Here is a 23,873-nt window from a genome sequence, read left to right as displayed (position 1 = left end):
AGAACAAACCAAACTATAACTGGCATTGAAGTAGGAGGTATTACACACAAATTATGTATATTTGCAGACGATATATTACTTTTTCTATCATCACCACAGGTCTCTGGTCCTAACTTAATACCAGCTCTTGATGGATTTGCAGCCCTATCCGGCCTTATGATTAATCCTAAGAAATGCCTAGTGCTTAATATTTCACTCACAAACATGGAATTGATCCCGGCTAGGGCTGCACTCCCATTCACATGGGCAGAAAAATCAATCCCATATCTTGGAATTCATTTAACAGCATCTCATTCTGACTTATTCTCAACCAATTATCCTCCTGTATTAAGACAGATCACAAATCTAATAAAACAATGGTCGCAACTTCCTTTATCCTGGATAGGGAAGATTAATGCAATCAAAATGACTATTCTACCCAAATTGCTTTATCTATTCAGAGTCCTCCCTATTCCAATTCCTTCCTATTTTTTGAGAATAGTACAAAAAAGAGCAACTTCGTTTATATGGGGCTCTTCTAAACCACGTATACCTATACACACACTACATCTTCCCAAAAATAAAGGAGGCCTGGGATACCCTAATTTTACTAACTACTATAGAGCAGCACATTTGGCCAGTCTGTCCAAATACCATGCAAAACAGGAAATCCCATTATGGGTATTTATAGAGGCTTCAGAAAATTACCCTCTATTAATATCAAATTTATTATGGCTTGATCCTAAAGACCGCTTTAAAATTCATAATCCCATAACTAAACACTTCTTATCTCTCTGGGATAAACTAAAAACCAAATATCAGTTACAATCTCCAATCTCCACATAATCCTCTCCTTTCTTTTATCAGAAATCCGGCCTTTTATCCGGCATGAATCTACCCAAATTCTTTTAAAGCTTGGACAACATCAGGCATTCAGACACTAAATGACTTCATAGCATCTAAATCATTCCTTTCATTCCCATTGCTTAGAGAAAAATATGATCTACCAAACTCTGAGATATTTAGATATCTCCAAATCAAAAATTTCTATACACCATTCCTAAAGGGGGATACACCATTATCCCAATTATCCATTTTTGAATCAATCTGTACAAAAGATCCATTTGCTAAAGGTACAATTTCATCACTTTATAATCAATTATATGGAGTAGCAAATCTTAATAGACCCTCTTACGTTCAGAGGTGGGAGGAGGACCTGGGACGAACTTTAGAAGACACGGACTGGTCTAACATATGGCTCACATCTAAGTCATCTTCACCCAACATCTTAGCACAGGAGACAAATTATAAAGTCCTAACTCGCTGGTACCTTGTACCCGCTAGAGTGGCAAAATATTCACCTAATACCTCAGCTCTTTGTTTTCGAGGATGCCCAGAAATAGGCACATATTTACACATATGGTGGACATGCCCAGTAATCCAAACCTTCTGGAAGGAAGTCTTCGTGATTGCATCTAAAATATTTAAAAGAATAATACAACCAGATCCATATTTAACTTTACTTAATCTAAAACCGGAATGGTTAACACTCTCTCAATTCAAACTTATGATCCAACTAATAACGGCTGCAAAACAAACAGTGGCCAAGGCATGGAAATCTCCTACATTGGTACTAGCAGAAACAATTCACAGAATGAATAATACAATGTCCCATGCTAAGATGGTAGCCATCGATCAAAATCAAATTCCAAAATTTGAAAAATGTTGGCATCCTTGGATAAAACAACAGTTCCTGTCAAACTTCAATGACTCTGTCCTGTTGCCATGGTAACAGATTAAATGACTTACAGAGACACCCATTCTAAGGCTTCAAAGAGAACTAAAAAGAATAATAAACTGACGAGCGGGACAACCTTGTGGACCATACCTCTACCTTTCAACCCTTTTTCTTCTTTCTCTTTCCTTTTCTACACCTTACGATTAAAGCTCATTATCAGAATTTATTTGACCTATATACACTCTACTTGTAAACAATATGTATAGTAGGTATAAATCATTTAAATACCTACAAAAGTAACTAAGGAAATGATATATATCTTTAATTTAGGTTTACGTGAACCCAATGTTTAATATTTGAAATTTCATGATATTTACCTATATAAACCCTACTGTAAAACAATGAGCTTACTTTATAGATCCTTGTAAACTTACTTTATGTATCTTTATAACATTGTATACTCAATAAACTCCTTTTGACAAGGAAAATTCTTGTATATGGAATGTTCATTCAATTTTCTAATGGACAGTGAGGACAAAACAATGTTTGTTTTTGACCGTAGTGAGGAAATTTGAAGGAGATCAATTTTCTATTACTGTATGTCATTTTCATTCAGGAAATTTATGTCATATCATAAATTGAATGTTCAAAGCAAAATGAAAATGGAGTACGTTCAAATGACATTTGTCAAGTCTCTGTTGGCATTATTGATTGTACTGATGAGAGTTTACACACGCATGTAGGTCTGAAAATCTACCAGCGTATGACCAGCCTAGTTTAAAAGATTTTCCTTCTACAAAATGGAATAGTAGATTTGAAATGTATATATTAAAGAGGAGCTCCAGGAAAGAAGTGAAAATAATTAGTAAACTGTTATTGCTATCAAGCTTCAAGAGTGCTAATCAAATCCAAATCGTCACTTAAGCTGGCCATACATGGTCAAATTTTGAAAGACTTTTCTTCTGAAAATCAGAAATTTTGTGCGTTTTGTGATCCGATAGTGCCACCATCGATTTTGAAAATTCGACCAACCAAGCCTTCAATTTCACCTCCTGTTGCTACAGAAAAGAATTTTGTGGCTGGGAATCTTTTCTTTCCGGGAATTTTCTTTTCTTGCACATGCGCATTTCTTTTTCGATTACATTTCTCACACAATTCTCCCATTTGATTAGAAAATCATTAGTTTTTCAAAAAATTTTCAACATGCCCGATTACTCAAATTCGATGACCGCACGGAAATTGTTGCTGCAGCCCACTAATTGTGCGAAATTCGAAAATTCTTAGATAAGATTTTCGAAAGAAAATTGAAATTTTGAAATTCGACCCATGTATGGCCTGCCTGAGTTTTCCAACAAAAATTTGCATCTGGCGGTTGTGAGAAACATCTTAGTACTGGCATTGGTTTTTCTGTATGTAACTGGTAGCTGGGAAATGTTCGATTATCCCAAGCTGGCCTATTCCAAGATCACACTGCCTACTCTTGGGGCAGTATGAATCTTATTGGTGACTGTAACACACTCGAATTGAAGTGCTTTTAATATCAGACCTTCTATAATGTGAGAGGGATAATAGCTCAGCTGCATCTGAAGGGGAGTTCTTCAAATCAAGCAGTGCCGTTACAATAGCGGGTGCTATAGGGTCTGGAGGTGGAAATGAGCCCCGTTAGGGATGGTGTTGAGACATATTTAAAAGTGGAAACGCACTGCAACTGAGCACCACAAACCAAAAGTGTATTTTAATTCACCTTTAGTATTTAAAGTAAACCCACCAATCTCTCCATGTCTCTATGCCTTAAGTTGCTAAGAAATCACTTTGAGAAGCACCTCCTATCACTTCTGGTCGTGGCCATCTTGAGTAAGGGCTTTTGATTTGTGCAGCATTTTTTTCCTGGAATTCATATGCCCTTGGTACAAGCATGCGGATAGGAGGGTGTACTTGGCTGAGAAAACCCCCCCTCCCCTCCTGAACAACCCTAGGATGTACAACATCATTTTCCTAAGCCTGGAAACCAGGAAGTAACTAAAGGGATATTAAAAAAAAAAAAAAAGTTTAAAACAAGTAAATAAGCTACACTTTACTCTCTATTTACTAATAAGGTGAATGCCATAAAAAGGGAAAACATACCTGTGAACAATGATCACATAAGCATCTAGCATGCATGAGTAGAGAGCTCCACCAATTGTTGCCTAAGTGCCGGTTCACACAGGGGCGGCACGACTTGCAGGTCGCCTCAGCGAGGCGACCTGCAAACGACTTCTGAGGCGACTTGCAAAACGACTTCTGTATAGAAGTCTATGCAAGTCGCCCCAAGTCGCCCCCAAAGTAGTACAGGAACCTTTTTCTAAGTCGGAGCGACTTGCGTCGCTCCTATTAGAACGGTTCCGTAGCACAGAACGGGAGGCGACTTGTCAGGCGACTAGGTCGCCTGACAAGTCGCCCCTATGTGAACCGGCACTAAAATGCTAAAACTGTTACATTTTGCTATTAGTGATAATATCAGTGCCTGAGCATGCTCAGATCTCCATCCTGGAAAAGCTATAGCCAGGAAACTGGTCACAGAGGCTGCATCACTTCCTGAGTCATATACGTCAAAGCTTGTTTAAAGCTTTCTTTGACAGGCCTGCACCACCTGAATGGGGTCTAACCATATAGCTTATGTAGTGGAAGGACTTCCACCCAGGAGAGGCTGAACCTGGCTGGGGCGACAAACGATAAGGGTCTGTCCTTAACCAGTCCTATCAGGTTGTGGGGGCGGAGCCACAACCCATTGTATGCTGCCATGATGCACCAGGAAAATTGTCATCTTCATCTTCAGTATTAACTGGGTTGTGTCTTTAAAATCTAGCCCTCTCTTCAGAGTGGTGCTCAATTTCATGCACACTGGATGTTTTTCCAGCTGCTCCTAGGGGTGTCTCACGTTTATTTTTTCCTGCCTATTAACTCCCCTGCCTATGTACCCATGCACACATAGAATTTTAGCAGCATTTATAGGCAGGAAAAAACCCACTGCCAGTGCTTCCAGGAGCAGCAGATAAATAATAAATAAATAAAATAATAAATAAACACTCCAACTCTGCTAAATGCTGCTAAATTCTGCTACGCTGGTTTGAAAAAATGCAGTTTGGGTGAGTTTTTAATGCTGACTTTCTTCTGTCAGGAGAAACCATGTTATACAATAAATCAGCGTGCAAAAGGCCTAAGGCTGGGTTCACCAAATGCGATGTGGGAACTAGCGCAACTCCAGTGCGGGTTCCTGCATCGCATGTCACTCGCAGCCAGTTCACACTGCCCTCTGCGAACCGCTGCAGGTGTCGGAAAGTACAACGTCACTGTAAATACTCAGTCTGTCCTGTACTATTTAAAATATGTTCTCATTTTTCGCAAAGCAGACACTGGAATGTCATGTAATTTGACTACAAGATTTGACCTTAGAGCCATTGAGATGTGTTGGCTGTGGTCCCATCAGTGACATTTTTCAGCAGCTCTAATAACTACTAGGCAGACTTTTTATCTGCTCTTCAGTTGTCTTTAAAGGACATAAACACAGTAAACAACTGAAATTGAATATAAATGCATTCAGCCATAATCCTAAAATATACACACTGAAGAACAATTGGTGGCAGTTATGTGAAGACTTTGGAAAACTGCAATATCTTCTGTGTTTACAATAATGTAAAAATGTGTAAGTAAATATTATATCATACAACCATATCCAAATAGGAATATGCACACCTAACCAGTGAATGTGAATTAAAATAATGAAAAGAAAAGTCCATATGTGACATCAGCAAAGAAATCCTTAAGAGCCCTTTCACACTGGGGCGGGGGCGTTGTCGGCGGTAAAGCGCCGCTATTGTAAGCGCCGCTTTACCGTCGGTATGCGGCCGCTAGCGGGGCGGTTTTACCCCCCTGCTAGCGGCCGAGAAAGGGTTAAAACCACCGCAAAGCACCTCTGCAGAGGCGCTTTGCCGGCGGTATAGCCGCGCCGTCCCATTGATTTCAATGGGCAGGAGCGGTATACACTCCGCTCCTTCACCGCTCAGAAGATGCTGCTGACAGGACTTTTTTTACCGTCCTGCCAGCGCATCGCTCCAGTGTGAAAGCCCTCGAGGCTTTCACACTGGAATTAAAGCAGCGGCTGTTTCGGGTCGGTTTGCAGGCGCTATTATTAGCGCAATAGCGCCTGCAAACCGCCCCAGTGTGAAAGGGCCCTAGAGATGGAAGACACAGGTGTGTTAAACATCAATATTGATAGAAGAAAACCTTGCCAATCCAAACAAGAAGTCAGGTGTAAGGTGTGTAAAGCCTCGTACACACAGTATGATTGTTGGACAACCGAGCGTCTGATTTTTGTCAAAAGGGCGTGTGCCAGGATCTTGTCTTCCATACTAATGTTACACAAATTGTCGTGCAACAAACACGAACATAGTGATCATAGGTGTGCGCAGCCTATTGCAATGGGGTGTGCAACCCAAACAGAAGCTCAAAAACACGTGATTTTATATATATATATATATATATATATATATATATATATATATATATATATATATATATATACACCTTTGGGTTCCTCAAGTGCAATTAAACCTGACAAAGCTTCTAACTCTTCCCCGCTTTTTTAGACAAATGTGTTTTTCTGGCCATCTGTTTCCCAGTTAGGCCTGGTTCACGCCTATGCAGGTTGCAGGTTGCAGTTTGCATATTCCAGGTACGTTTTGCTTTTTTCAATACACGTTTTTGATCCATTGAAGTCTATGGAACCAAAAACCAGAAAAAAGTCTCTGGCCCTTTCCATAAAAAGCATAGATGTGAACGTGACCCATAGGAAACTATGTTAAATGGACTGTAGTGTGTTTCTGCAAAACTGAAAATGCACTAAAAAAATGCATAAGGCCTGATTCACACCTATGCATTTTTAGTGCTTTTTGCATTTTGCAGATTTGCACTACAGTCCACTTAACATGGTTTCCTATGGAACACGTTCTGTAATGCAAATCTCATAGGTGTGAATCAAGCCTAATGCTGCGTACACACGATCGGACTTTAGGGCATACTTGGTCCAGCGTACCGGATTTCGTCGGACAATTTGATTGTGTGTGGGCTCCAGCGGACTTTGTTTTCTCAAAAGTTTGATGGACTTAGATTTGAAACATGTTTCAAACCTATCCGACAGACTCGAGTCCGGTCGAAAAGTCCACTCGTCTGTATGCTAGTGCGATGGACAAAAAACAACGCTAGGGCAGCTATTGGCTACTGGCTATGAACTTCCTTGTTTTAGTCCGGTCGTACGTCATCACGTACAAATCCGTCGGACTTTGGTTGATCGTGTGTAGGCAAGTCCGTTCATTCGGAAAGTCCGTCGTAAAGTCCGTCGAAAAGTCCGCCGGGCAAAGTATGCCGTAAAGTCCGATCGTGTGTATGCGGCATTAGTGTGAACCAGGTCTTAAGGCCCATACATGATACGAAAAATCGGAAGTAAAATTTCGTCCGACAAACAATCTGCCGATTTTTCGGATCGTTAGTATGGTGCTTTCAACAGCCGATTCCGGTTTTTCGTCCGACAAAAGCTGGATGTGCAGACTATAAAATTTTTGTGGTACGTAAACTCTAGTACAGTTTTCGTACGAAGAAAATCATAAGAGCAAGACTTTGCATGCTCAGAAAAGAAAGAATACATAGAAAACTATTCAACACATTACGCCACTTCTGATGATGTAAATAATAAGGTTTATACAGGTGGGTGTAGAGTGTTTGGTTTAATGCCAGGATTATTGATCATACACACGATACGAAAAATTGGAAGTAAAATTTCGGCCAACAAACGATCTGCCAATTTTTCGGATCGTTTGGTGCTTTCGACAGCCGATTCCGTTTTTTCGTCCGATAAAAACTGGATGTGCAGACTATAAAATTTTTGTCGTACGTAAACTCTACGTCCTATTTTCGTATAATTAGTACAGTTTTCGTACGGAAAACATCGTAAGAGCAAGACTTTGCATGCTCAGAAAAGAAAGAATACATACAAAACTATTCAACACATTACGCCACTTCTGAAGTTGTATTCTGTCGTACGAGAATTTTCGTATGGTGAGTAACCTCTTCGCTTTCAACATGAGACTAGCATGCCACAAAAAATGGATGAATGGTCGTCCAAAAATGTGATCGTGTGTACGAGGCTTTAGAGAGATTTCCTTCCGGATCCTGTTGTGTCTGACTTCTCCAAATTAATAGGAAGAAAGGCCAAAGGATCTGTTTTCTATTAAGAGGTTATAAACTGTCTGTGCAAATGAAATAAAGAGGACATATTAACAATGGGTAACATTTGTCAAATTGGAGCTTTGAATATAGTAAGTGAATAAAAATTTGCTCCTTATGTTTACTATGCTTATTTTAATTTGGCTTTTCTTACCGCCGAACATTTGAGGCTAAATCCCAAAGCAGAGGTGAAGCCTGAAGGACTCAAAAGACTTTATGGAATAACATGCAGCCTGTGGAGTGGTAGAATGTAAAGGTTATATATATATATATATATATATATATATATATATATATATATATATATATATATATATATATTATAATCCTAATTCTGGATTTAATCTTTACAATTTTAAGCAAGTAATACACTATGATTGGGGAGAAAATCTGGCAGAAACAAGAGGACTATAGTTTCTAAATCATTTCCATATGAAATAAAGTTTGCACTTTCTGAAGTACTTCTGAAGACCATGTGACATGCCTAAGCTAACTTGAAAGCTGGGAACGGAGTGGGTTGGGTATGGTGAATTTCTTTTGAATGTCAATAATCCTGGCATTAAACCAAACACACTACACCCACCTGCATAAACCTTATTATTTACATCATATAAAAATGGAGTCAGTCTTATGTAAACAATAGAAAAGTCATTGGCCGTTTCTGTGAAAGATTATTTGAAAGGCAAAACAGAATTACATGGTTGTGTGATCTTTGTACGTCTGTTACCACACCCTGAAATGCTTTCTTGGGGCACATAATTAGGACATACAAACCACAGATGCATATTTATGCAACAGAAAACTGATGTTCAATTAATTAGCTCTGTACTTTTTATGAAAACAGGATTCAGAAAATTCTTATTTTTGCATTTATTTATATATTTATTTATTTTAATATATTGTTTGGTGGCCATCATGCATAGGCTGAATCATTTCTGTGTAATCAAACCAATGTAAATTATTAATTGCATACATACGGAAAAACAATGATATAATAATGTCAAGTAACCCACTCATAATTTCACAAATGCAGGGACCATAATCTGGGAACAGGAAAACACAATCATTTCTTTTTTGTGCTTTTTTTTTTTTTTTTTCTTAGGATTCAAAAATGACATGGTTACCAGTAGAACTCTGTAGAATACATGTCATGTCTAGCATACACTATCTGTTTGCTGGATGCCCGCAGAAAATGCTTTACACATTATTTTCATCACTGGAAACAATGAAAAGATTACGGTAAAACTGTTATTTTAAAGGCCACAACATACATACTGGTGTATAGCCTATATGCGTCCAATCCCGGCATTTTTTTTCACCCGGGAGTTACAGGTGCAGTGTCCAGCCCTGCTGCCTACAGGTGGTACTCATGTTTAGGAACGCATGTGTTCAGGAAAGTATGCCAAGGCCACAGGTATTCTGTGTTCCAGGCATACATCCCTGAACGCACAGGGCCATAAATGCAAGCACCACTCCATACAGTGTCTAGCTGCAATTTATTTCAGCCTCTCATAGACCTCTAAGACTAAGTTCACATCTATGCAGATTGTGGTTGATGCGTTTTTCCGGTGTGTTTTGCGGTGCATTTTGCATTTTTGAACACGTGATTTTGACTCGTTTATGTGTTTTTTTTTAGCTAATAGGAAAGTATGACTGTTCTGTTCATGGAGTGTGACTTAACATTCTCTCTAGCACTCAAGTAGCATCAAAGTCACATCATAGTAGTGCAGGAACCTTTGTGTCCAAAGTTGCATGTTAATGTTAGAGTTAGATAAAGAAGGGTTTTGGGACTTTAAATGAGGCACATAAATTAATACGTCTCCATCTCTAGATCTTGAAATAAGAAAAAAGGGGTTTTGGACTTTATATGAGGCATGTGACATAGCTGAGTAAAAGGTCAATCCAAAATAATGTATTTATTTGCAGACAACAAAAAAAAACTGTAATATGTACATACATAGGTAAAGTAATTGAATATATACACACATCAAAAATGCACAGTACAATTCATACATATACAGGGTAAGCATCATAGGACATATTAATGGATGGTAATAGCCGATATGTATTCCATATCATAAGATCAATGGAGGTTGAATATTACATAGTATGATATAAATGGAGTAAACCTTGTTTTTAAAGAATAGCTGCATCAGGTAAGCTCTACGCATTTTGTGGATTGTCTCCACTTCCTTAGGAGCAGATGCATACCATATCTGCAAAAAAAAAAAAAAAAAAAGGTATAGGGTGAGGGCTAGTGGTAGTATTTCAGGTTAGGATTAGCGGTAAGCGCTAGGGTTAGGGGTCATTGTTAGGGTTAGCATTCTAACCCTAACAATGACCACTAACCCTAACATTTATCCCTAACCCTAGCCAGGGTTGCTGATAGAAATCGCAGGGCCCTGTACAGACTAGCTGACAGCCCCCCCCCCACCCAAGAAAATATTAAAGCTATATTTCACTAAAAATACAATAAATTCATAATTTCAAACAAAATCATTATTAGCAGGCACAAATACAACATAACTCACATAATTCCTGCTAAATCTAAAAGATAAAATTGAGTTAATAAATAATCCCTTTATGTTGATTCATACCATACTATACCCTGTATGTTTTTATTCTATTCTTCAATAAACATTTTTTGAGAAAAAAATAAATAAAAATGAAGATGAGATGAAAAAAAAAACATACAGGCTAAGTTCTGGGATCAGAGAAACAGAGGGAGAGAAACAAAGTTACAGAGATAACAAACTCAGAAGCAGAGCTAACCTTAGAGCCAGAGCTGGGGGGGGGCGCACAGGGATGGGGATTAGTGAGTGACGACTGTCTCTTTCTCAGCAGATAAAAGCCTGTAGCAAGGAGAGGGGGAGAGACAAACGTTCAGCTGCTGGAGGAAGAGAGACCTAATTGTCATCCATCATTAATTCCCCTCCCTGTGTGGGCCCCCCTGTGTGCTTGGGCCCCCTACAATAGGACTGGTGGTCCCCCCCTATCAGCGGCCTTGACCGTAGCCATTAACCCCAACATGCGACTTTGGACACAAAGAGGTTCCTGTGAGACTATGATGCTTTTTTAGTGCCAGAGAATGTAAAGTCGCATCATATTTGCACTCCATGAACAGAACTGTCATACTTTCCCGTTGGCCAAAAAAAAATGCATAAAAAAATGCAACACTTCTGTTTTTGTTGTGAGTCTATTGAAGTCTATTACTCTCAAATGCAATCTGCTGCGGGAATAAAAGTCACTGACCCCTTCCAAAAACCGCACCAGCTCAAAATGCAGAGATGTGAACTAGATCCATAGAAAACAAAGTTAAATGGACTCTAGTGCATTTCTGCAAAACACACTAAAAAACACATAAGTGTGAACCAAGGGTAACAGGCTGCAGACAACTTGGCTGGGTGCACCTGTGCCTCCAGGGCTTTTAGGAACTCAGATGTTGGAGGCACATGGGCTAAATGCACAACATGCATGTGGCTGAACTCGGACTACTGGTGCGCTGGATACAAAAGCAGAGCATTCAGTGACTGTGTTCAAGCTTTCTTTGTGTACACTTTAAAGATAAGAGACTTTATTGTTGTATTTAAACATACAATGACATTTCTATTTGCATTCCCTGAATGGTGGATTATATAACTAACACAGTTACACAGCAATAAAAACCTATATGCACAATAATAATGATGAAACCTGTTTAACAGAGTTGTATGTATAATTCAAAATAACAAATTATCTTACATAGTGATTGATTCAGCCGTACCATCTCACCAGGATAACATTATTCCTTAGCTTTTACTAAAGGTTTTTCAGCAGGCCTTCTCAATCCTTGCTCTTAACGTTTAATGCAACATTTGTGTTAGTGGGGTGCAAAGCTTATAATACAGAAATAATAATAACATTCTGGATATTTTGTACAGAAGGCTGCCCAAAAACTCACTCCTTGCTGATGTGATTGGCTCACTGCTTTTCATTAGGTTGCCTTTTATTACAGTACTAGGATGGATTTGTATAGTTTTTATGCCGCGTACACACGACCGGACTTTTCAGCATCAAAGGTCCGACGGAACAAATCCGTCAGACATTTCGATCGTGTGTGGGCTTCATCTAACCTTTTCTGTTGAAAAATCTGACGGACTCGATTCCTATTGAAAAAAACGTTCATCTGTATGCTAGTCCGACGGACCGATAAACGACGCAAGGGCAGCAATTGGCTACTGGCTATTGAACCTCCTTTTCTAGTCTGGTCGTACGTCATCACGTTCGAAACAATCGTACTTTGGTGGGATCGTGCGTAGGCAAGTCCGTTTAATTGGAACTCCGTTGAAAAGTCCTTCGGACTTCAGTCCGACGAGAGGTCCGCTCGTGTGTACGCGGCATAACAGGCAAATCCTCCCATGTAGAATTTTAGCACATCCTTTAGTCTGAGGAAGTTCATTCCAGTTTTAGCGTTCACATAGCAGGAGTAGCAAATAATCTTGTAATATATATTGCTAACCTGCTTAAAATCTCCCTTCGCCTTTCAGGACAGCACCTTGGAGAGAGCGTAGCTCCACCTCTTAAGAGGAAACACTGCATGACAACGCCCCTTTAAAATCAGCTGCTTCCACCATGCCATCAGTTTTAGTGTTTCCTCCGCCCTGGTGGAAGCACTGCTAGGGAACCAGAGGGGCTGCGCTCTCTCCAAGGAGGGGGTTTTGGCAGTACCTATGTTTTTCTTATCAGACCAGCCCAGCTCCCTCCCGCACGAGAGGGGTGTTGCTCCGGTGTCCGTTCCTTTGCCGGCTCACAGGAGTATGGGTCCGCTTGGTGGTCGTCCACCCCAGGTGCTCGGTGGGCCCCGGGTGTGCTCAGTTGGAACGTCCGTGCCAAGTCTCTGCATGTTGGTGCCGAGTCCCGGATGGCGGGTGATGTAATTTCCGGGGGGCAAAGACTTCCGGCGGGGCATAGCAGCACGTGGCTCCAGCTGCTGGAATGCAGGAGGAAGAGGTGGGTCATCTGACCAGGACTTCCTTCTGCTCCTGAGCGATGGACACCAGAGGAGCTTCATTTAAAGCGCACACAGGCGGCTGCTGCGGCGCTCATGATGGAGGAGACAGAGTCTTCGGCAGCAATGGAGGCGCCCAGGTTCCCAGCCAGGCCCAGGCAGGAGAGGTGCAGAGGCACCTCTTTCCTTTTTCTTCACTGGGTTGTTGTTTTGTTTGGTGTGATGGTTAGAGCCTGCAGCTGTCTGCTAGGATGACACGTTCCATTAGCAGTTCAGCATGGAGGGAGACTCTCGAGCACGGTGGGAAGAATGCTTTGGGCACTATGTTTCTTGTCTCTCTGTTGCAGTAGTATGTCACTAATAGAGGTATAAGGGTTGTTTCTGTCTTACAGAAAGCCACCGCCAAAACAGAGAGAACTACAGAAAGAAAATGCCCTTCATGCAAAAACCCATTAAGGGACTCATGGGCCAAACCGCTTTGCAGATCCTGCATCTCTGGTTTAGTAAGGGAAGAGTCCACACAGGAGTGTAATGAGCTCTTTTTCTCGGTGAGAAAGGAATTAGCAGAGACCATAGGGACAGTGCGTTCCCTTATGAAGAAAAAGGGCCAGAGTTCCAGCTAGGAACAGAGCACCCACTCCAGTCTTCCTCCTATGACTTCAAGACTAATTTAAAGTGAGTCAGAGGAAGAGAGAGAGAGGTTTCCCCCCTCAACAATTGACTCAGAGGAAGATGGAGGAGAAGAGGAGACTAGAACGTCTAGATATAAACTAACGCTAGAAGAAGTGGATGACTTACTAAAAGCAGTCTATACCACTTTGGAAATTCAAGAAGAAAAAGCCCAGCTGTCATTACATGACAAAACGTACCAGGGGCTAGAGGAGACAAAACATAGTTTTTCCTGTCCATAAAGTTCTGACCGATACAATTAAGAAGGAATGAAAGGATCCAGAAAAAGGACAGTTTATTATTCTAGAGCACTCAAAAGGAGGTTTTCTTTTGAGGAGGATGAAGCTTGGTGTGGAATAAAAGACCTAAAATTGATGCTGCCTTCTCCCAAGTGTCTATATGGACTGACCTAGCATTTGAGGACATGGGCGTACTTAAGGACGCCATGGACAAAAGAGCAGATGCACTGTTTAGGAAAGCCTGCAACTCATCCTTATCTAACCTAAAGCCGGCGATGGCCGCTACAGTAGTAGCCATATACATGTAATGCTGGCTGGAACAACTTAAAGGCCATGTGGTAGCAGTCACCTCTAGGAAAGATTTGCTAGAGTCCTTCCCTACCCTTTTAAGAGCGGTAAAATACATGGCAGACGCTTCGGCGGAATCCATCAGCATGTCGGCCAGGTCTTCAGCACTAGTTAATTCAGCCAGGAAGGCTCTTTGGCTTAAGACCTCAGCAAGCCCATAAAGAAAAAGATCAGACCCAGAAAAGACCCTGGAATCCTCAAAGGGGGAGAGGCATAGGAAGGAGGGGTGCTCTTTAGACCCCCTGAGCAAACCTCAAAAAAGCAATGACAACCATCTACCAGTAGGCATAAGGTTACAGGCCTTCCTGACAGGTTGTAGAAAAAGCAACAAAAAAACATTGTTTCTGAATCTAATCAGTCAAGGATATCAGCTAGAATTTTCAGACCCCCCCAAGCCGGTTTTACAATATAAACCTTCGGAGGGATCAGGAAAAAGCCCTAGCGATGACGTCTCTTCTGAGAGAACTGATGCAACAGGGTGTTATTTTCCAAGTCCCGAAGGATCAAGAAGGGAGGAGTTTTTACTCCCACATTTTCTTGATCAAGAAACCATCTAGGAAATTTCGTCTGATTCTCAACCTGAAGATTCTGAACCAATCTATAAAGTACAAAAGGTTCACGATTTTCTCTGTGAAAAATGTACTCGCCCCCAACTGTTACATGGTATTCATCGACCAGAGGGATGCTTATCTCCATATACCAATTGCAGCTACATCGCAGAAATTTCTGTGACTAGCAGTCCATTGGGGGGGGGATTTGGCACCTTCAGTTCAGGGCGCTACCCTTCAGCCTTTTCCCCTCTCCCAGAGTGTTCACGAAAGTGATGGCAGAGGCTCTGGAGTTCCTGAGACTGAAGGGGATCTCCATAGTGCCTTATCTGGACGATCTACTTCTGTTTGCAGAAAAAAAAGATCAGGTAGTGGTCAATCTGCAAGTAACCCAGAGACATCTAAACAGCCTAGGTTGGCTTCTGAATCTCAAGAAATCAAATCTGATGCCATCTTAATGAGTGAGGTTTCTGGGATACGAAATAGATTCAGTAGAAGAAAGCATCTTCCTCCCACAGGAGAAGGTAGAAAAAATGCAGTTAGCTCTAAGAACACTTCAAACCAACACAGAGGTTTCAGTAAGGGAAGCCATGTCAGTCTTAGGTCTATTAACCACAGCAATCCCTTTAGTGCAGTGGGCCAGGCTACATGCTCGACCTCTGCAGGCAGACATTCTACTGAATTGAACACACCAGGAACCTCTGGAAAAGAAGTTCAAAATAGGAACAAGGGCAAAAAGGTCACTTTGGTGGTGGAGAGACCAAAGGAACATCTCAAAAGGACTCCCCTGGACTTTTCCAGTAACGCGGAGAGTAACGACAGATGCGAGCGTAATGGGGGTGGGGAACTCACCTTGAAGAGCAGACAACACAGGGAGTTTGGTCCAAGCCAGAGGCAAGAAGGTCCTCAAGTTGGAGGGAGTTAAAGGCTGTCCATCTAAGCCTCCTATTCTTTCAGCATGGGCCTTCCTCAGGTGGACCTCTTTGCAAACCAAATAAATGCAAAATCATCAGCCTTCTTCTCTCTCCAGAGACAGGATCAAGCGCTTGGTGTGGATGCATTAGCTCACAAATGGGACTTCCCCCTATCTTATGCTTCCCCCCCGTTTCAGCTAATACCAAGAGTGTTGGCAAAGTTCATAACAGAGTCCACAGATCTGGTCTTAATTGCTCCCTATTGGCCAAAGAGACCCTAGTTCTCAACCCTATTGAATCTCTCAGCAAAATCTCCCTGGAGATTACCAATCAGGGAGGACCTTCTGGGTCAGGGTTAGATTCTCCATCCAGAACCAGCATACCTCAGTCTAACCGCCTGGTTTCTGAGGAAGAAATTCTAAGAAAAAGGTGGCTATCAGAAAGACTTATCGACACCCTTCTAGCAAGTAGGAAGAAGGTCACCAGGACTATTTCCTTTAAAGTCTGGAAGTGTTACAATTCCTGGTGTTCCAGCAGGAACTTTAGTTTCGTTAGCACTATTTCAGTTTTAGAATTTCTCCAGGAAGGAATGGAGAAAGGTTTAGCAGCAAGTACTCTCAAGATGCAGGTAGCTGCATTATCATTTTTTTGGGAAAAAAACCCTGTCAAGGGAACCCTTGATAGTCAGATTTTTTTTTAAGGCTATGGCAAAAATTAGGCCTAGGTCTCTTATTAATTTTCCCAAGTGGAATTTATCTTTGGTTCTTCAGGGACTTACTAAATCATCTTTCGAACCGCTAGTAGAGACATCTTTAAGATTCCTGACCCTTAAAACAATTCTCCTGGTTGCAATGACGCCTGCATGTAGAATCAGTGAAATACAGGCATTATCAATCAAGGAGCCCTTTATGAGATGGCTGTGAGTGCTGAGGACAGATCCAGCCTTCTTATCTAAGGTGTCTTTGTTTTTTTGCCACACACAGGAGACCATACTCCCTGATAAAGCTTCCAAAAGTACCCTAGGAAGGTGGTTAAAACAGGCTATTAAAGAAACGTACCTGTCCTTAGGGTTAGAACCTCCAGAGGGTATATTGCCTCACTCTACAAGGGCAGTGGTGGCTTTGTGGGCAGAGAGGGCCGGGGCATCACCAGAGCAGATATGCAAGACTGCCACGTGGTCCACTTCAACCTTCATAAGTCACTACAGGTTGGATCTACTGTCAGCCTCAGACTAGTCCTTTGGCAGGAAGGTTTTACAAGCAGTGGTCCCATCCTGAAGTAAGTTCTCGGTTATCATCTCCAAGGTGCTGTCCTGAAAGACGAAGGGAGAAAACCTTAGAATTATCAGTGATGGTATTTCTAGGAGCCTTTCAGGACAGCAGCCTACTTCCCTCCCTAGGTTTTCTCAGCAAAGGTTAAATTTCAGATAAAAATATTTATTTGCTTATGCCTCTTGTCTGTAGAAGGTTTGTATGCCGTGCTTTGTGAAAAAGACAGACAGTTTTTTTGCTATTAGCTTACATTTTTAGGCCCCATTTACACCTGAGCATTTTTGTAGCTCAAAGCACAAAACGCTCAGCAAATTAAATCCAATGTTTTTAAAACTGACTGTTCATATTGTTCATATATGACCGCTCAGTCCTCAGTGCCTGACACATACAAGGTACCTGAACTACTTTAACTGACAATTGCGTGGCCATGCAACGCTGTACCCAGACAAAATTGACTGTGGTAGTATTTGATCACCTTTTGCGTTTTTTTTTTTTTGCGCTATAACCCTTTCATGACTAAGCCTATTTTTGAAATTTGGTGTTCACAAGTTAAAATCCGTATTTTTTGCTAGAAAATTACTTAGAGTTCCCAAACATTATATATATTTTTTTAGCAGAGAATCTAGAGAATAAAATGGCGATTGTTGCAATATTTTTTATCACACGGTATTTGTGCAGCGGTGTTTTAAACGCAAATTTTTGGAAAAGGGACACTTTCATGAATTTTAATAAATCCAAACAGTAAAGTTACCCCAATTTTTTTATATAATGTGAAAGATGATGTTACGCCGAGTAAATAGATACCAAACATGTCACCCTTTATAATTGCACGCACTCGTGGAATGGCGACAAACTACGGTACCTATGAATTTCCATAGGCGATGCTTTAAAATTTTTTTACGGTTACCAGGTTTGAGCTACAGAGGAGGTCTAGGGCTAGAATTATTGCTCTCGCTCTGACAATCGCGGCGATACCTCACATGTGTGGTTTGAACACCGTTTACATATGCGGGCGCGACTTCCGTATGCGTTTTCTTCGCTGCGCGAGCTCGCGGGGACAGGGGCACTTTAAAATTTTTTTTTTTTTTATTTATTTTATTTATTTTTTTACTTTATAAATTGTGTTTAAAAAAATTTTTTTTTTTTTTTACTTTTATTGCTGTCACAAGGAATGTAAACATCCCTTGTGACAGTAATAGGTGGTGACAGGTAGAGGTCGGCCGATACATCGGCCGGCCGATATATCGGCCGATATTTGGTGTTTTTTTCTTAATCGGCATCGGCTGATTGTGCTGATAAAAAAGGCCGATATAACTCAGCTCGACTTGCAAATGACTTCTGAAGTCAATACAAGTTGCCTATATTCTTCTGTGAAGCACTTCTCTCCCCTCTCTGGGCAGCCTGCCAAATCTGATAAAAAGAACCTGAATTGATACAATGTTTACACTTATGAATGAACTGAGCTCCCTGTGTAGAAGCTCTCAGTTTAACCATTTAAAGACTAAATCTTTTCTGACATTTGTTGCTTACAAGTAAAAATCCTGTATTTTCTGCTAGAAAATCACTTAGAACCCCCAAACATTATATATTTTTTTTTTAGCAGAGACCCTAGGGAATAAAATAGCGGTTGTTGCAATATTTTATGTCACACGGTATTTGCGCAGCGGTCTTTCAAATGCAATTTAAAAAAAAAAATACACTAATAAATTTAAGAAAAAAACAGTAGTAAAGTTAGCCCATTTTTTTTCGTCCAAAAGTTTTGATTACCTGTTTTTGTGTATTTATTTTTAAGATATAGGTTTTTTTTCTATTTTTTTTTTTTATCTAAATTCTACATACAAGTGAACTGATTGGAGGTTTGTTTTGTTTAATAAATGTTTAAATGTAAAAAATTTTCTGTATCACTTTAGGTTGCTTTCACACTGCAGCGGGCATGCGTTGACGGTAAAACGCTGCTAGTTTTAGCGACGCTTTACCGTAATTTTAGCGGCGCTATTCGGCTGCTAGCGGGGAGCTTATAACCCAGCTAGCAGCCGAGGAATGGGTTAAATGCGCCCCTGAAGCGCCGCTGCCGAAACGCTTTGCAGGCGCTTTGGCAGCGGTGCGTATTCATTTCAATGGGCAGGAGTGGTGGTATACAAATCCAAAGATGCTGCTTGCAGGACTTTTTCTTAACATCCTGCCAGTGCATCGCCTCAGTGTGAAAGCACTCGGGCTTTCACACTGAGACTGCAGGGGATCCGTTTTACAGGCACTTTACAGGCGCTATTTTTAGCCCAAAAGCACCTGAAAAACGCCCCAGTGTGAAAGGGGTCTAACTGTTAAATTTTATGAGATGAAGGAAAAAAAAAAAAAAAAAAGAAAAAAAAAAATCGGCCTAATATATCGGCCCAAAAAAAACGGCATCACATATCGGCCACCGAGATTTCTAAATATCGGCATCGGCCAGAGAAAAACCCATATCGGACGACCTCTAGTGACAGGTACTCTTTATGGAGCGATGGGGGGTCTAAAAGACCCCCCATCCCTCCTTTACACTTCAAAGTATTCAGATCGCCGAAAACTGCGATTCTGAATACTGTGTACTTTTTTAAATTCGGCGCCATTGGCAGCCGAGTAAACGGGAAGTGACGTCATGACGTCGCTTCCGTGTTTACAACGAGAAGGCTGGAACGAAGCCGCTCACAGCTTCGTTCCAGCCCGCCCCCAGCCGCCGAAGGTACCCGATTGGACACCGGGCCTCCCGATCGCACGGGAGGCCCGGTAACAGCGGCGGGAGGCGGCGGTAGGGGGGGATGTCCCCTCCCGCTCCTCCGGTATAACAACCGAGCGGCTTTTAGCCCGCTGTAAACATTGGTACCGGGATGATGCCTGCAGCTGCGGGCATCATCCCGGTATAACCCCGGAAAGCCGAGTACGCATATCTGCGTACGGTTGGCGGGAAGGGGATAATAAATATCCAAAAAAATGTTAAAAAACTAAATTTCTTCATCAGTTTAGGCCAATATATATTCTTCTACATATATTTGGTAAAAAAGAAATCACAAAAAGCGTATATAGATTGGTTTGTGCAAAAGTTATCGCGTCTACAAAATAGGGAATAGATTTATGGCATTTTTATTATTATTATTATTTTTTTTACTAGTAATGGCGGTGATCTGCGATTTTTAGCAGGACTGCCACATTGCGGCAGACAGATCGGACACTTTTTACAGTTTTTTGGGACCACTGACATTTTATACAGCGATCAGAGCTAAAATTAGTCACTGATTACTGTATAAATCTAATTGGCAGGAAATGGGTTAACACTAGGGGGCAATCAAGGGGTTAAGTTTTCCTTAGGGAGGTGTTTCTAACTGTGGGGGCAGTGTACTGACAGGGAATAGAGAGAGATCGCTATTATTGATTACTAGGAACAGCAGATCTCTCTCTACTTTCCTGACAGATCGAGGATCAGTCTGTTTAAATTGACACAGGCATCGGCCCCGATTTCACGCGGCGGGCACGCGTGCGCCCCCTATACTCCTTAAAACGCCCATCGTACAGCTACGGCAATTCACGCAGGGGAGCCAACCGGCCGCCATATACGGACGGCGGCTGGTCGGCAAGTAGTTAATGGGAACATCTGTAATCGTGCAAAACAACAGCTTTTGCTCTTTTTCAGGCATATTTTGGACATTGAAAGAACTGGTCTCCTCCCCCTACTGCTTTCTGTTGGCTAAAACAAAAATGCCTGAAGCTTGAATACACATGTAAATGCTTGAAAACCACTTACTTATCTGAGCAAAAATACTAAAATAAAAAGCAGGGAAATCGCCTAAAAAAATACATTTTGGAGCTGTTTGAGCAAATATTTTTTTTTTTTAGTTTTAACTGTGTATAATAACTGCAGTAAAAAGCTGCTTAACTATGGAGGAAATCTTTACAGCAACCATAAATGCAAGCATTCTGCCCAGCAAATATGAAAAATAAACTGGTGCAGTGCTCTAAATGAATAAATAAAATATTAGACAATTGTGCACTTAAAACCATCTAACCAAATCTAAAATACTAATGAATCATGTGATATTATAAAGTGCAGCACTAAAGTGATCACGTTGGGCTTGTAGTGCCGCTCAAAACTGAAGGATGTAAAATGTCCCCACGTGGGAGACGGCATCTGTACACTATTTCAGAAGTGTAGACATACCGGGAAGAAGAAGCCACTCAGACTGACTCAGTGCTCTTGCAATGTATGGCCTCAGCCGGTGCTTCTCCGGCCATGCCCTCTGGTGCATTTCACCCCACCTACCAGGGCATTGCCACTGATGGGCAGGGCAAACCGTGTCAGGGGGTGTGGCCAGAGTAGCACTGGCTAAGGCTATATACTACGAGAGAACCAGGTCTGTCTGAGGGGCATCGTCTTCTTGGCATGCAACAATAAAGCGTCCATAAGTTCTAGTCCACTTCTTAACATACTTGTAACAAAAAAGTGATTATTATTGTATTAGTGTTTTTTTTTTTTATAAAGTGCTTCCAAGTAAACTTGCCAGTAAAGTGCTCCTCTTAAATCTGTGTCTCGCTCCATTTCAAGAAAAGTGCTTGTGCATCAAACTCTTTTCAAGAAACCCCTTTGCAAGCACCACTCACCAGACTGTGTGCGACCCCTTATTAGATGAGAAGGTCTCAAATGCTTCTAAGCAGATTCCAAAAGGCTCCCCCACACTGGCCTCTCCAAATGCTACTCCTCCAGTCCACTAGCTCTGAGCAATTGCACCATAACAAGAGGACCTCAATTACTATAATACCAGTAATTCACTTACATTAAAACAATGGAGATCATGCTCTTAATATTCTATTGGATCTTTCACTCACCGATCAAATATGACCGTGCATTGCACTGCAGTGGGAGCAACATCACCTAAAGTAATGTAACAAGCATAGCTCCATCCAACGTGTTTCGTTGGTGTGACATCTTCAGGGGGGAAAATAATAATATTATTAAAAAAATAATAATCACTTTATAGATAGAAGTATGTGAATAAATGGGCTGGAATTTATGGACACTTTACTGATGCACTTTATTATATCACATAGTTTATTAGTATTTTGGATTTCGATGGTTTTAAGTGCACAGTTGTTTGTAATACTTTATTTTGTTTATGTATTAATTTGAAGCGCTGCACAAGTTTATTTTTCATATTTGCTCTATTATCCCCTTAGGGGGGTATAAAAAGGTGCCTAGCAGTGTGTTTCTAGAATCCAGAGGAGTGGCCATAAACAGTCTGTTGCCTTTTTATTCTGCCCAGCAAGGCTAGCTCCTTGTTCAAATGTATCTGAATGTAGAAAAGGAAGATGCTCACTAGAGTATCCACAGATTTTCCCAGCTTACAAGAGAGTTGTTGCTTTTGCTAAACAGTAATGTGCTTACATGTACCAGCCTGTCTCTTTCCTGATAGTTGGAATAACATGGAGACTTGCCAGGAATATGTATGCAAAGTGTCTCACTAAAGGTTCATAAATCATATATTTTACTAAAAAGGAATGTAAAAGTTTTTAACAGTAGTGTACACGATTCTTGAAATTTCCTCCACTCTAGTTTACTTATTTTCTATTATTTCAGGCCAGAATGGGTGTTTAAAGCAAAAGGAGTTTTTAAATGTCCATTTTACTATAAACCTGATTTTATTGCTTTTGTTTGTAAGTAGTCTTTAAATGAGACATTGATTGTGTTTTCTCTTCTTTGTTCTTCTATGTCGATGTCTCCAACAAATCATGACATCACTTGTTGTTATTGCTGAATCAATGAATCTGTGTTGCCCTTCAGAAAACCACCAAAGGTAAGAATTTTTCTATTTGTTAGTACTACTTTCCTAAAATTCCTTGTAACTTTTTTCTTTTATTCGGTACAGCTATTTCTCATTCAAGGAAAGCTGTCAAAAGCGAAACCTGTAGCTGCCATTGCTGACCTTGCTTTCTGAAAATGCTAGATTCCCGACTGTCATACTGGTTCTTTGGCTTTAATATTTCAACCATCTCAGACTACTGTTCTATTTATCCGTGCTCAATCAGTGGACATTATCAAGGATATTGCCAGTAATTTCTGTGCCAACAGCATCATTTTGCTATACATACCAAATGAGGGTGCCAAATAAATATCCATTTATAAATAATGGAACTGGTTAAGCCAAGATTAGTCAATGCATCCATTAACACTGGCTTAAAGAAGAGTTTCAGTCAATTCTGCAAAAATCAATAGGGACTACAACCTGTCCAAAGACCCAGTGCCATCCTCACCCGAGCCGCTTCTTCGCCAGTCTTTGGGTCCCCGGCTCCAGCATGTTAACTGTGGGCAGCCAATTCCTTGCAGCTTCACAGCCAGCTGCCCACTGCACATGCACAAGCCACACACTCGCTTTGCGAGTTGTCCTGCAGCCTTCTGGGACCCGCGAGGTGTCCCAGATGGTTGCGGGCGGGGGGGTTGAGGAGAACTTCTGGTGGATCTGCCACGGTGATCCAACCGGAAGTGGGAGCAGGTGCCTGTCAAAACCAGGTACCCGCTCCCCCCCACTCCCCCACCCCCCAAAAAAATTAAAAAATATTCCAGATGTGGCGGAGGAGGGGGAAGGAGTAGGAAGAGCTAAACTTCCCCTTTTGGGTGAAGTTCTGCTTTAACCTGCCATATTGAAACTGTCCCAAGCAGTAAATCACAGTGCAGATCTATTTGAAATCCATTTAGGCACAGTCAGAATTCCTAAGCCCTGATAAAGGGGGAGTGTGTTTGGTCCCTGAAACACATTGTCTTTTTCCGCTATGCATCAATTACTCTCATTGGAATGTAGGTATGTGGATTCTCAATTCTGGGTGTTTCCATGTTCCTAAGGGGAGTCCCTGTTTTGTGGAGTATTGACAATCTGGAGCCAGTGTGCCAGTTGACAATTTC

The 23,873-nt window shown here is 41.2% G+C and overlaps 1 protein-coding gene across 5 annotated transcripts in view; it reads left to right on the top strand.

Annotated features, from left to right (window-relative positions):
• The window catches only part of KIF13A (kinesin family member 13A), a 322,375-nt gene that overhangs the window by 87,510 nt on the left and 210,992 nt on the right, over window positions 1-23,873 (top strand). For all 5 annotated transcript variants that reach the window (XM_073631119.1, XM_073631117.1, XM_073631118.1 and 2 more), the window contains exon 3: window positions 22,758-22,770. In XM_073631119.1, the coding sequence (XP_073487220.1) occupies window positions 22,758-22,770 (13 nt within the window). The remainder of the gene's footprint in view (window positions 1-22,757; window positions 22,771-23,873) is intronic.

Source organism: Aquarana catesbeiana, linkage group LG05 (assembly GCF_042186555.1).
Source record: "Aquarana catesbeiana isolate 2022-GZ linkage group LG05, ASM4218655v1, whole genome shotgun sequence".
NCBI lineage: Eukaryota > Metazoa > Chordata > Amphibia > Anura > Ranidae > Aquarana > Aquarana catesbeiana.
Note: the sequence above shows the minus strand (reverse complement) of the source record. Positions and strands in the feature narration are given on the sequence as shown.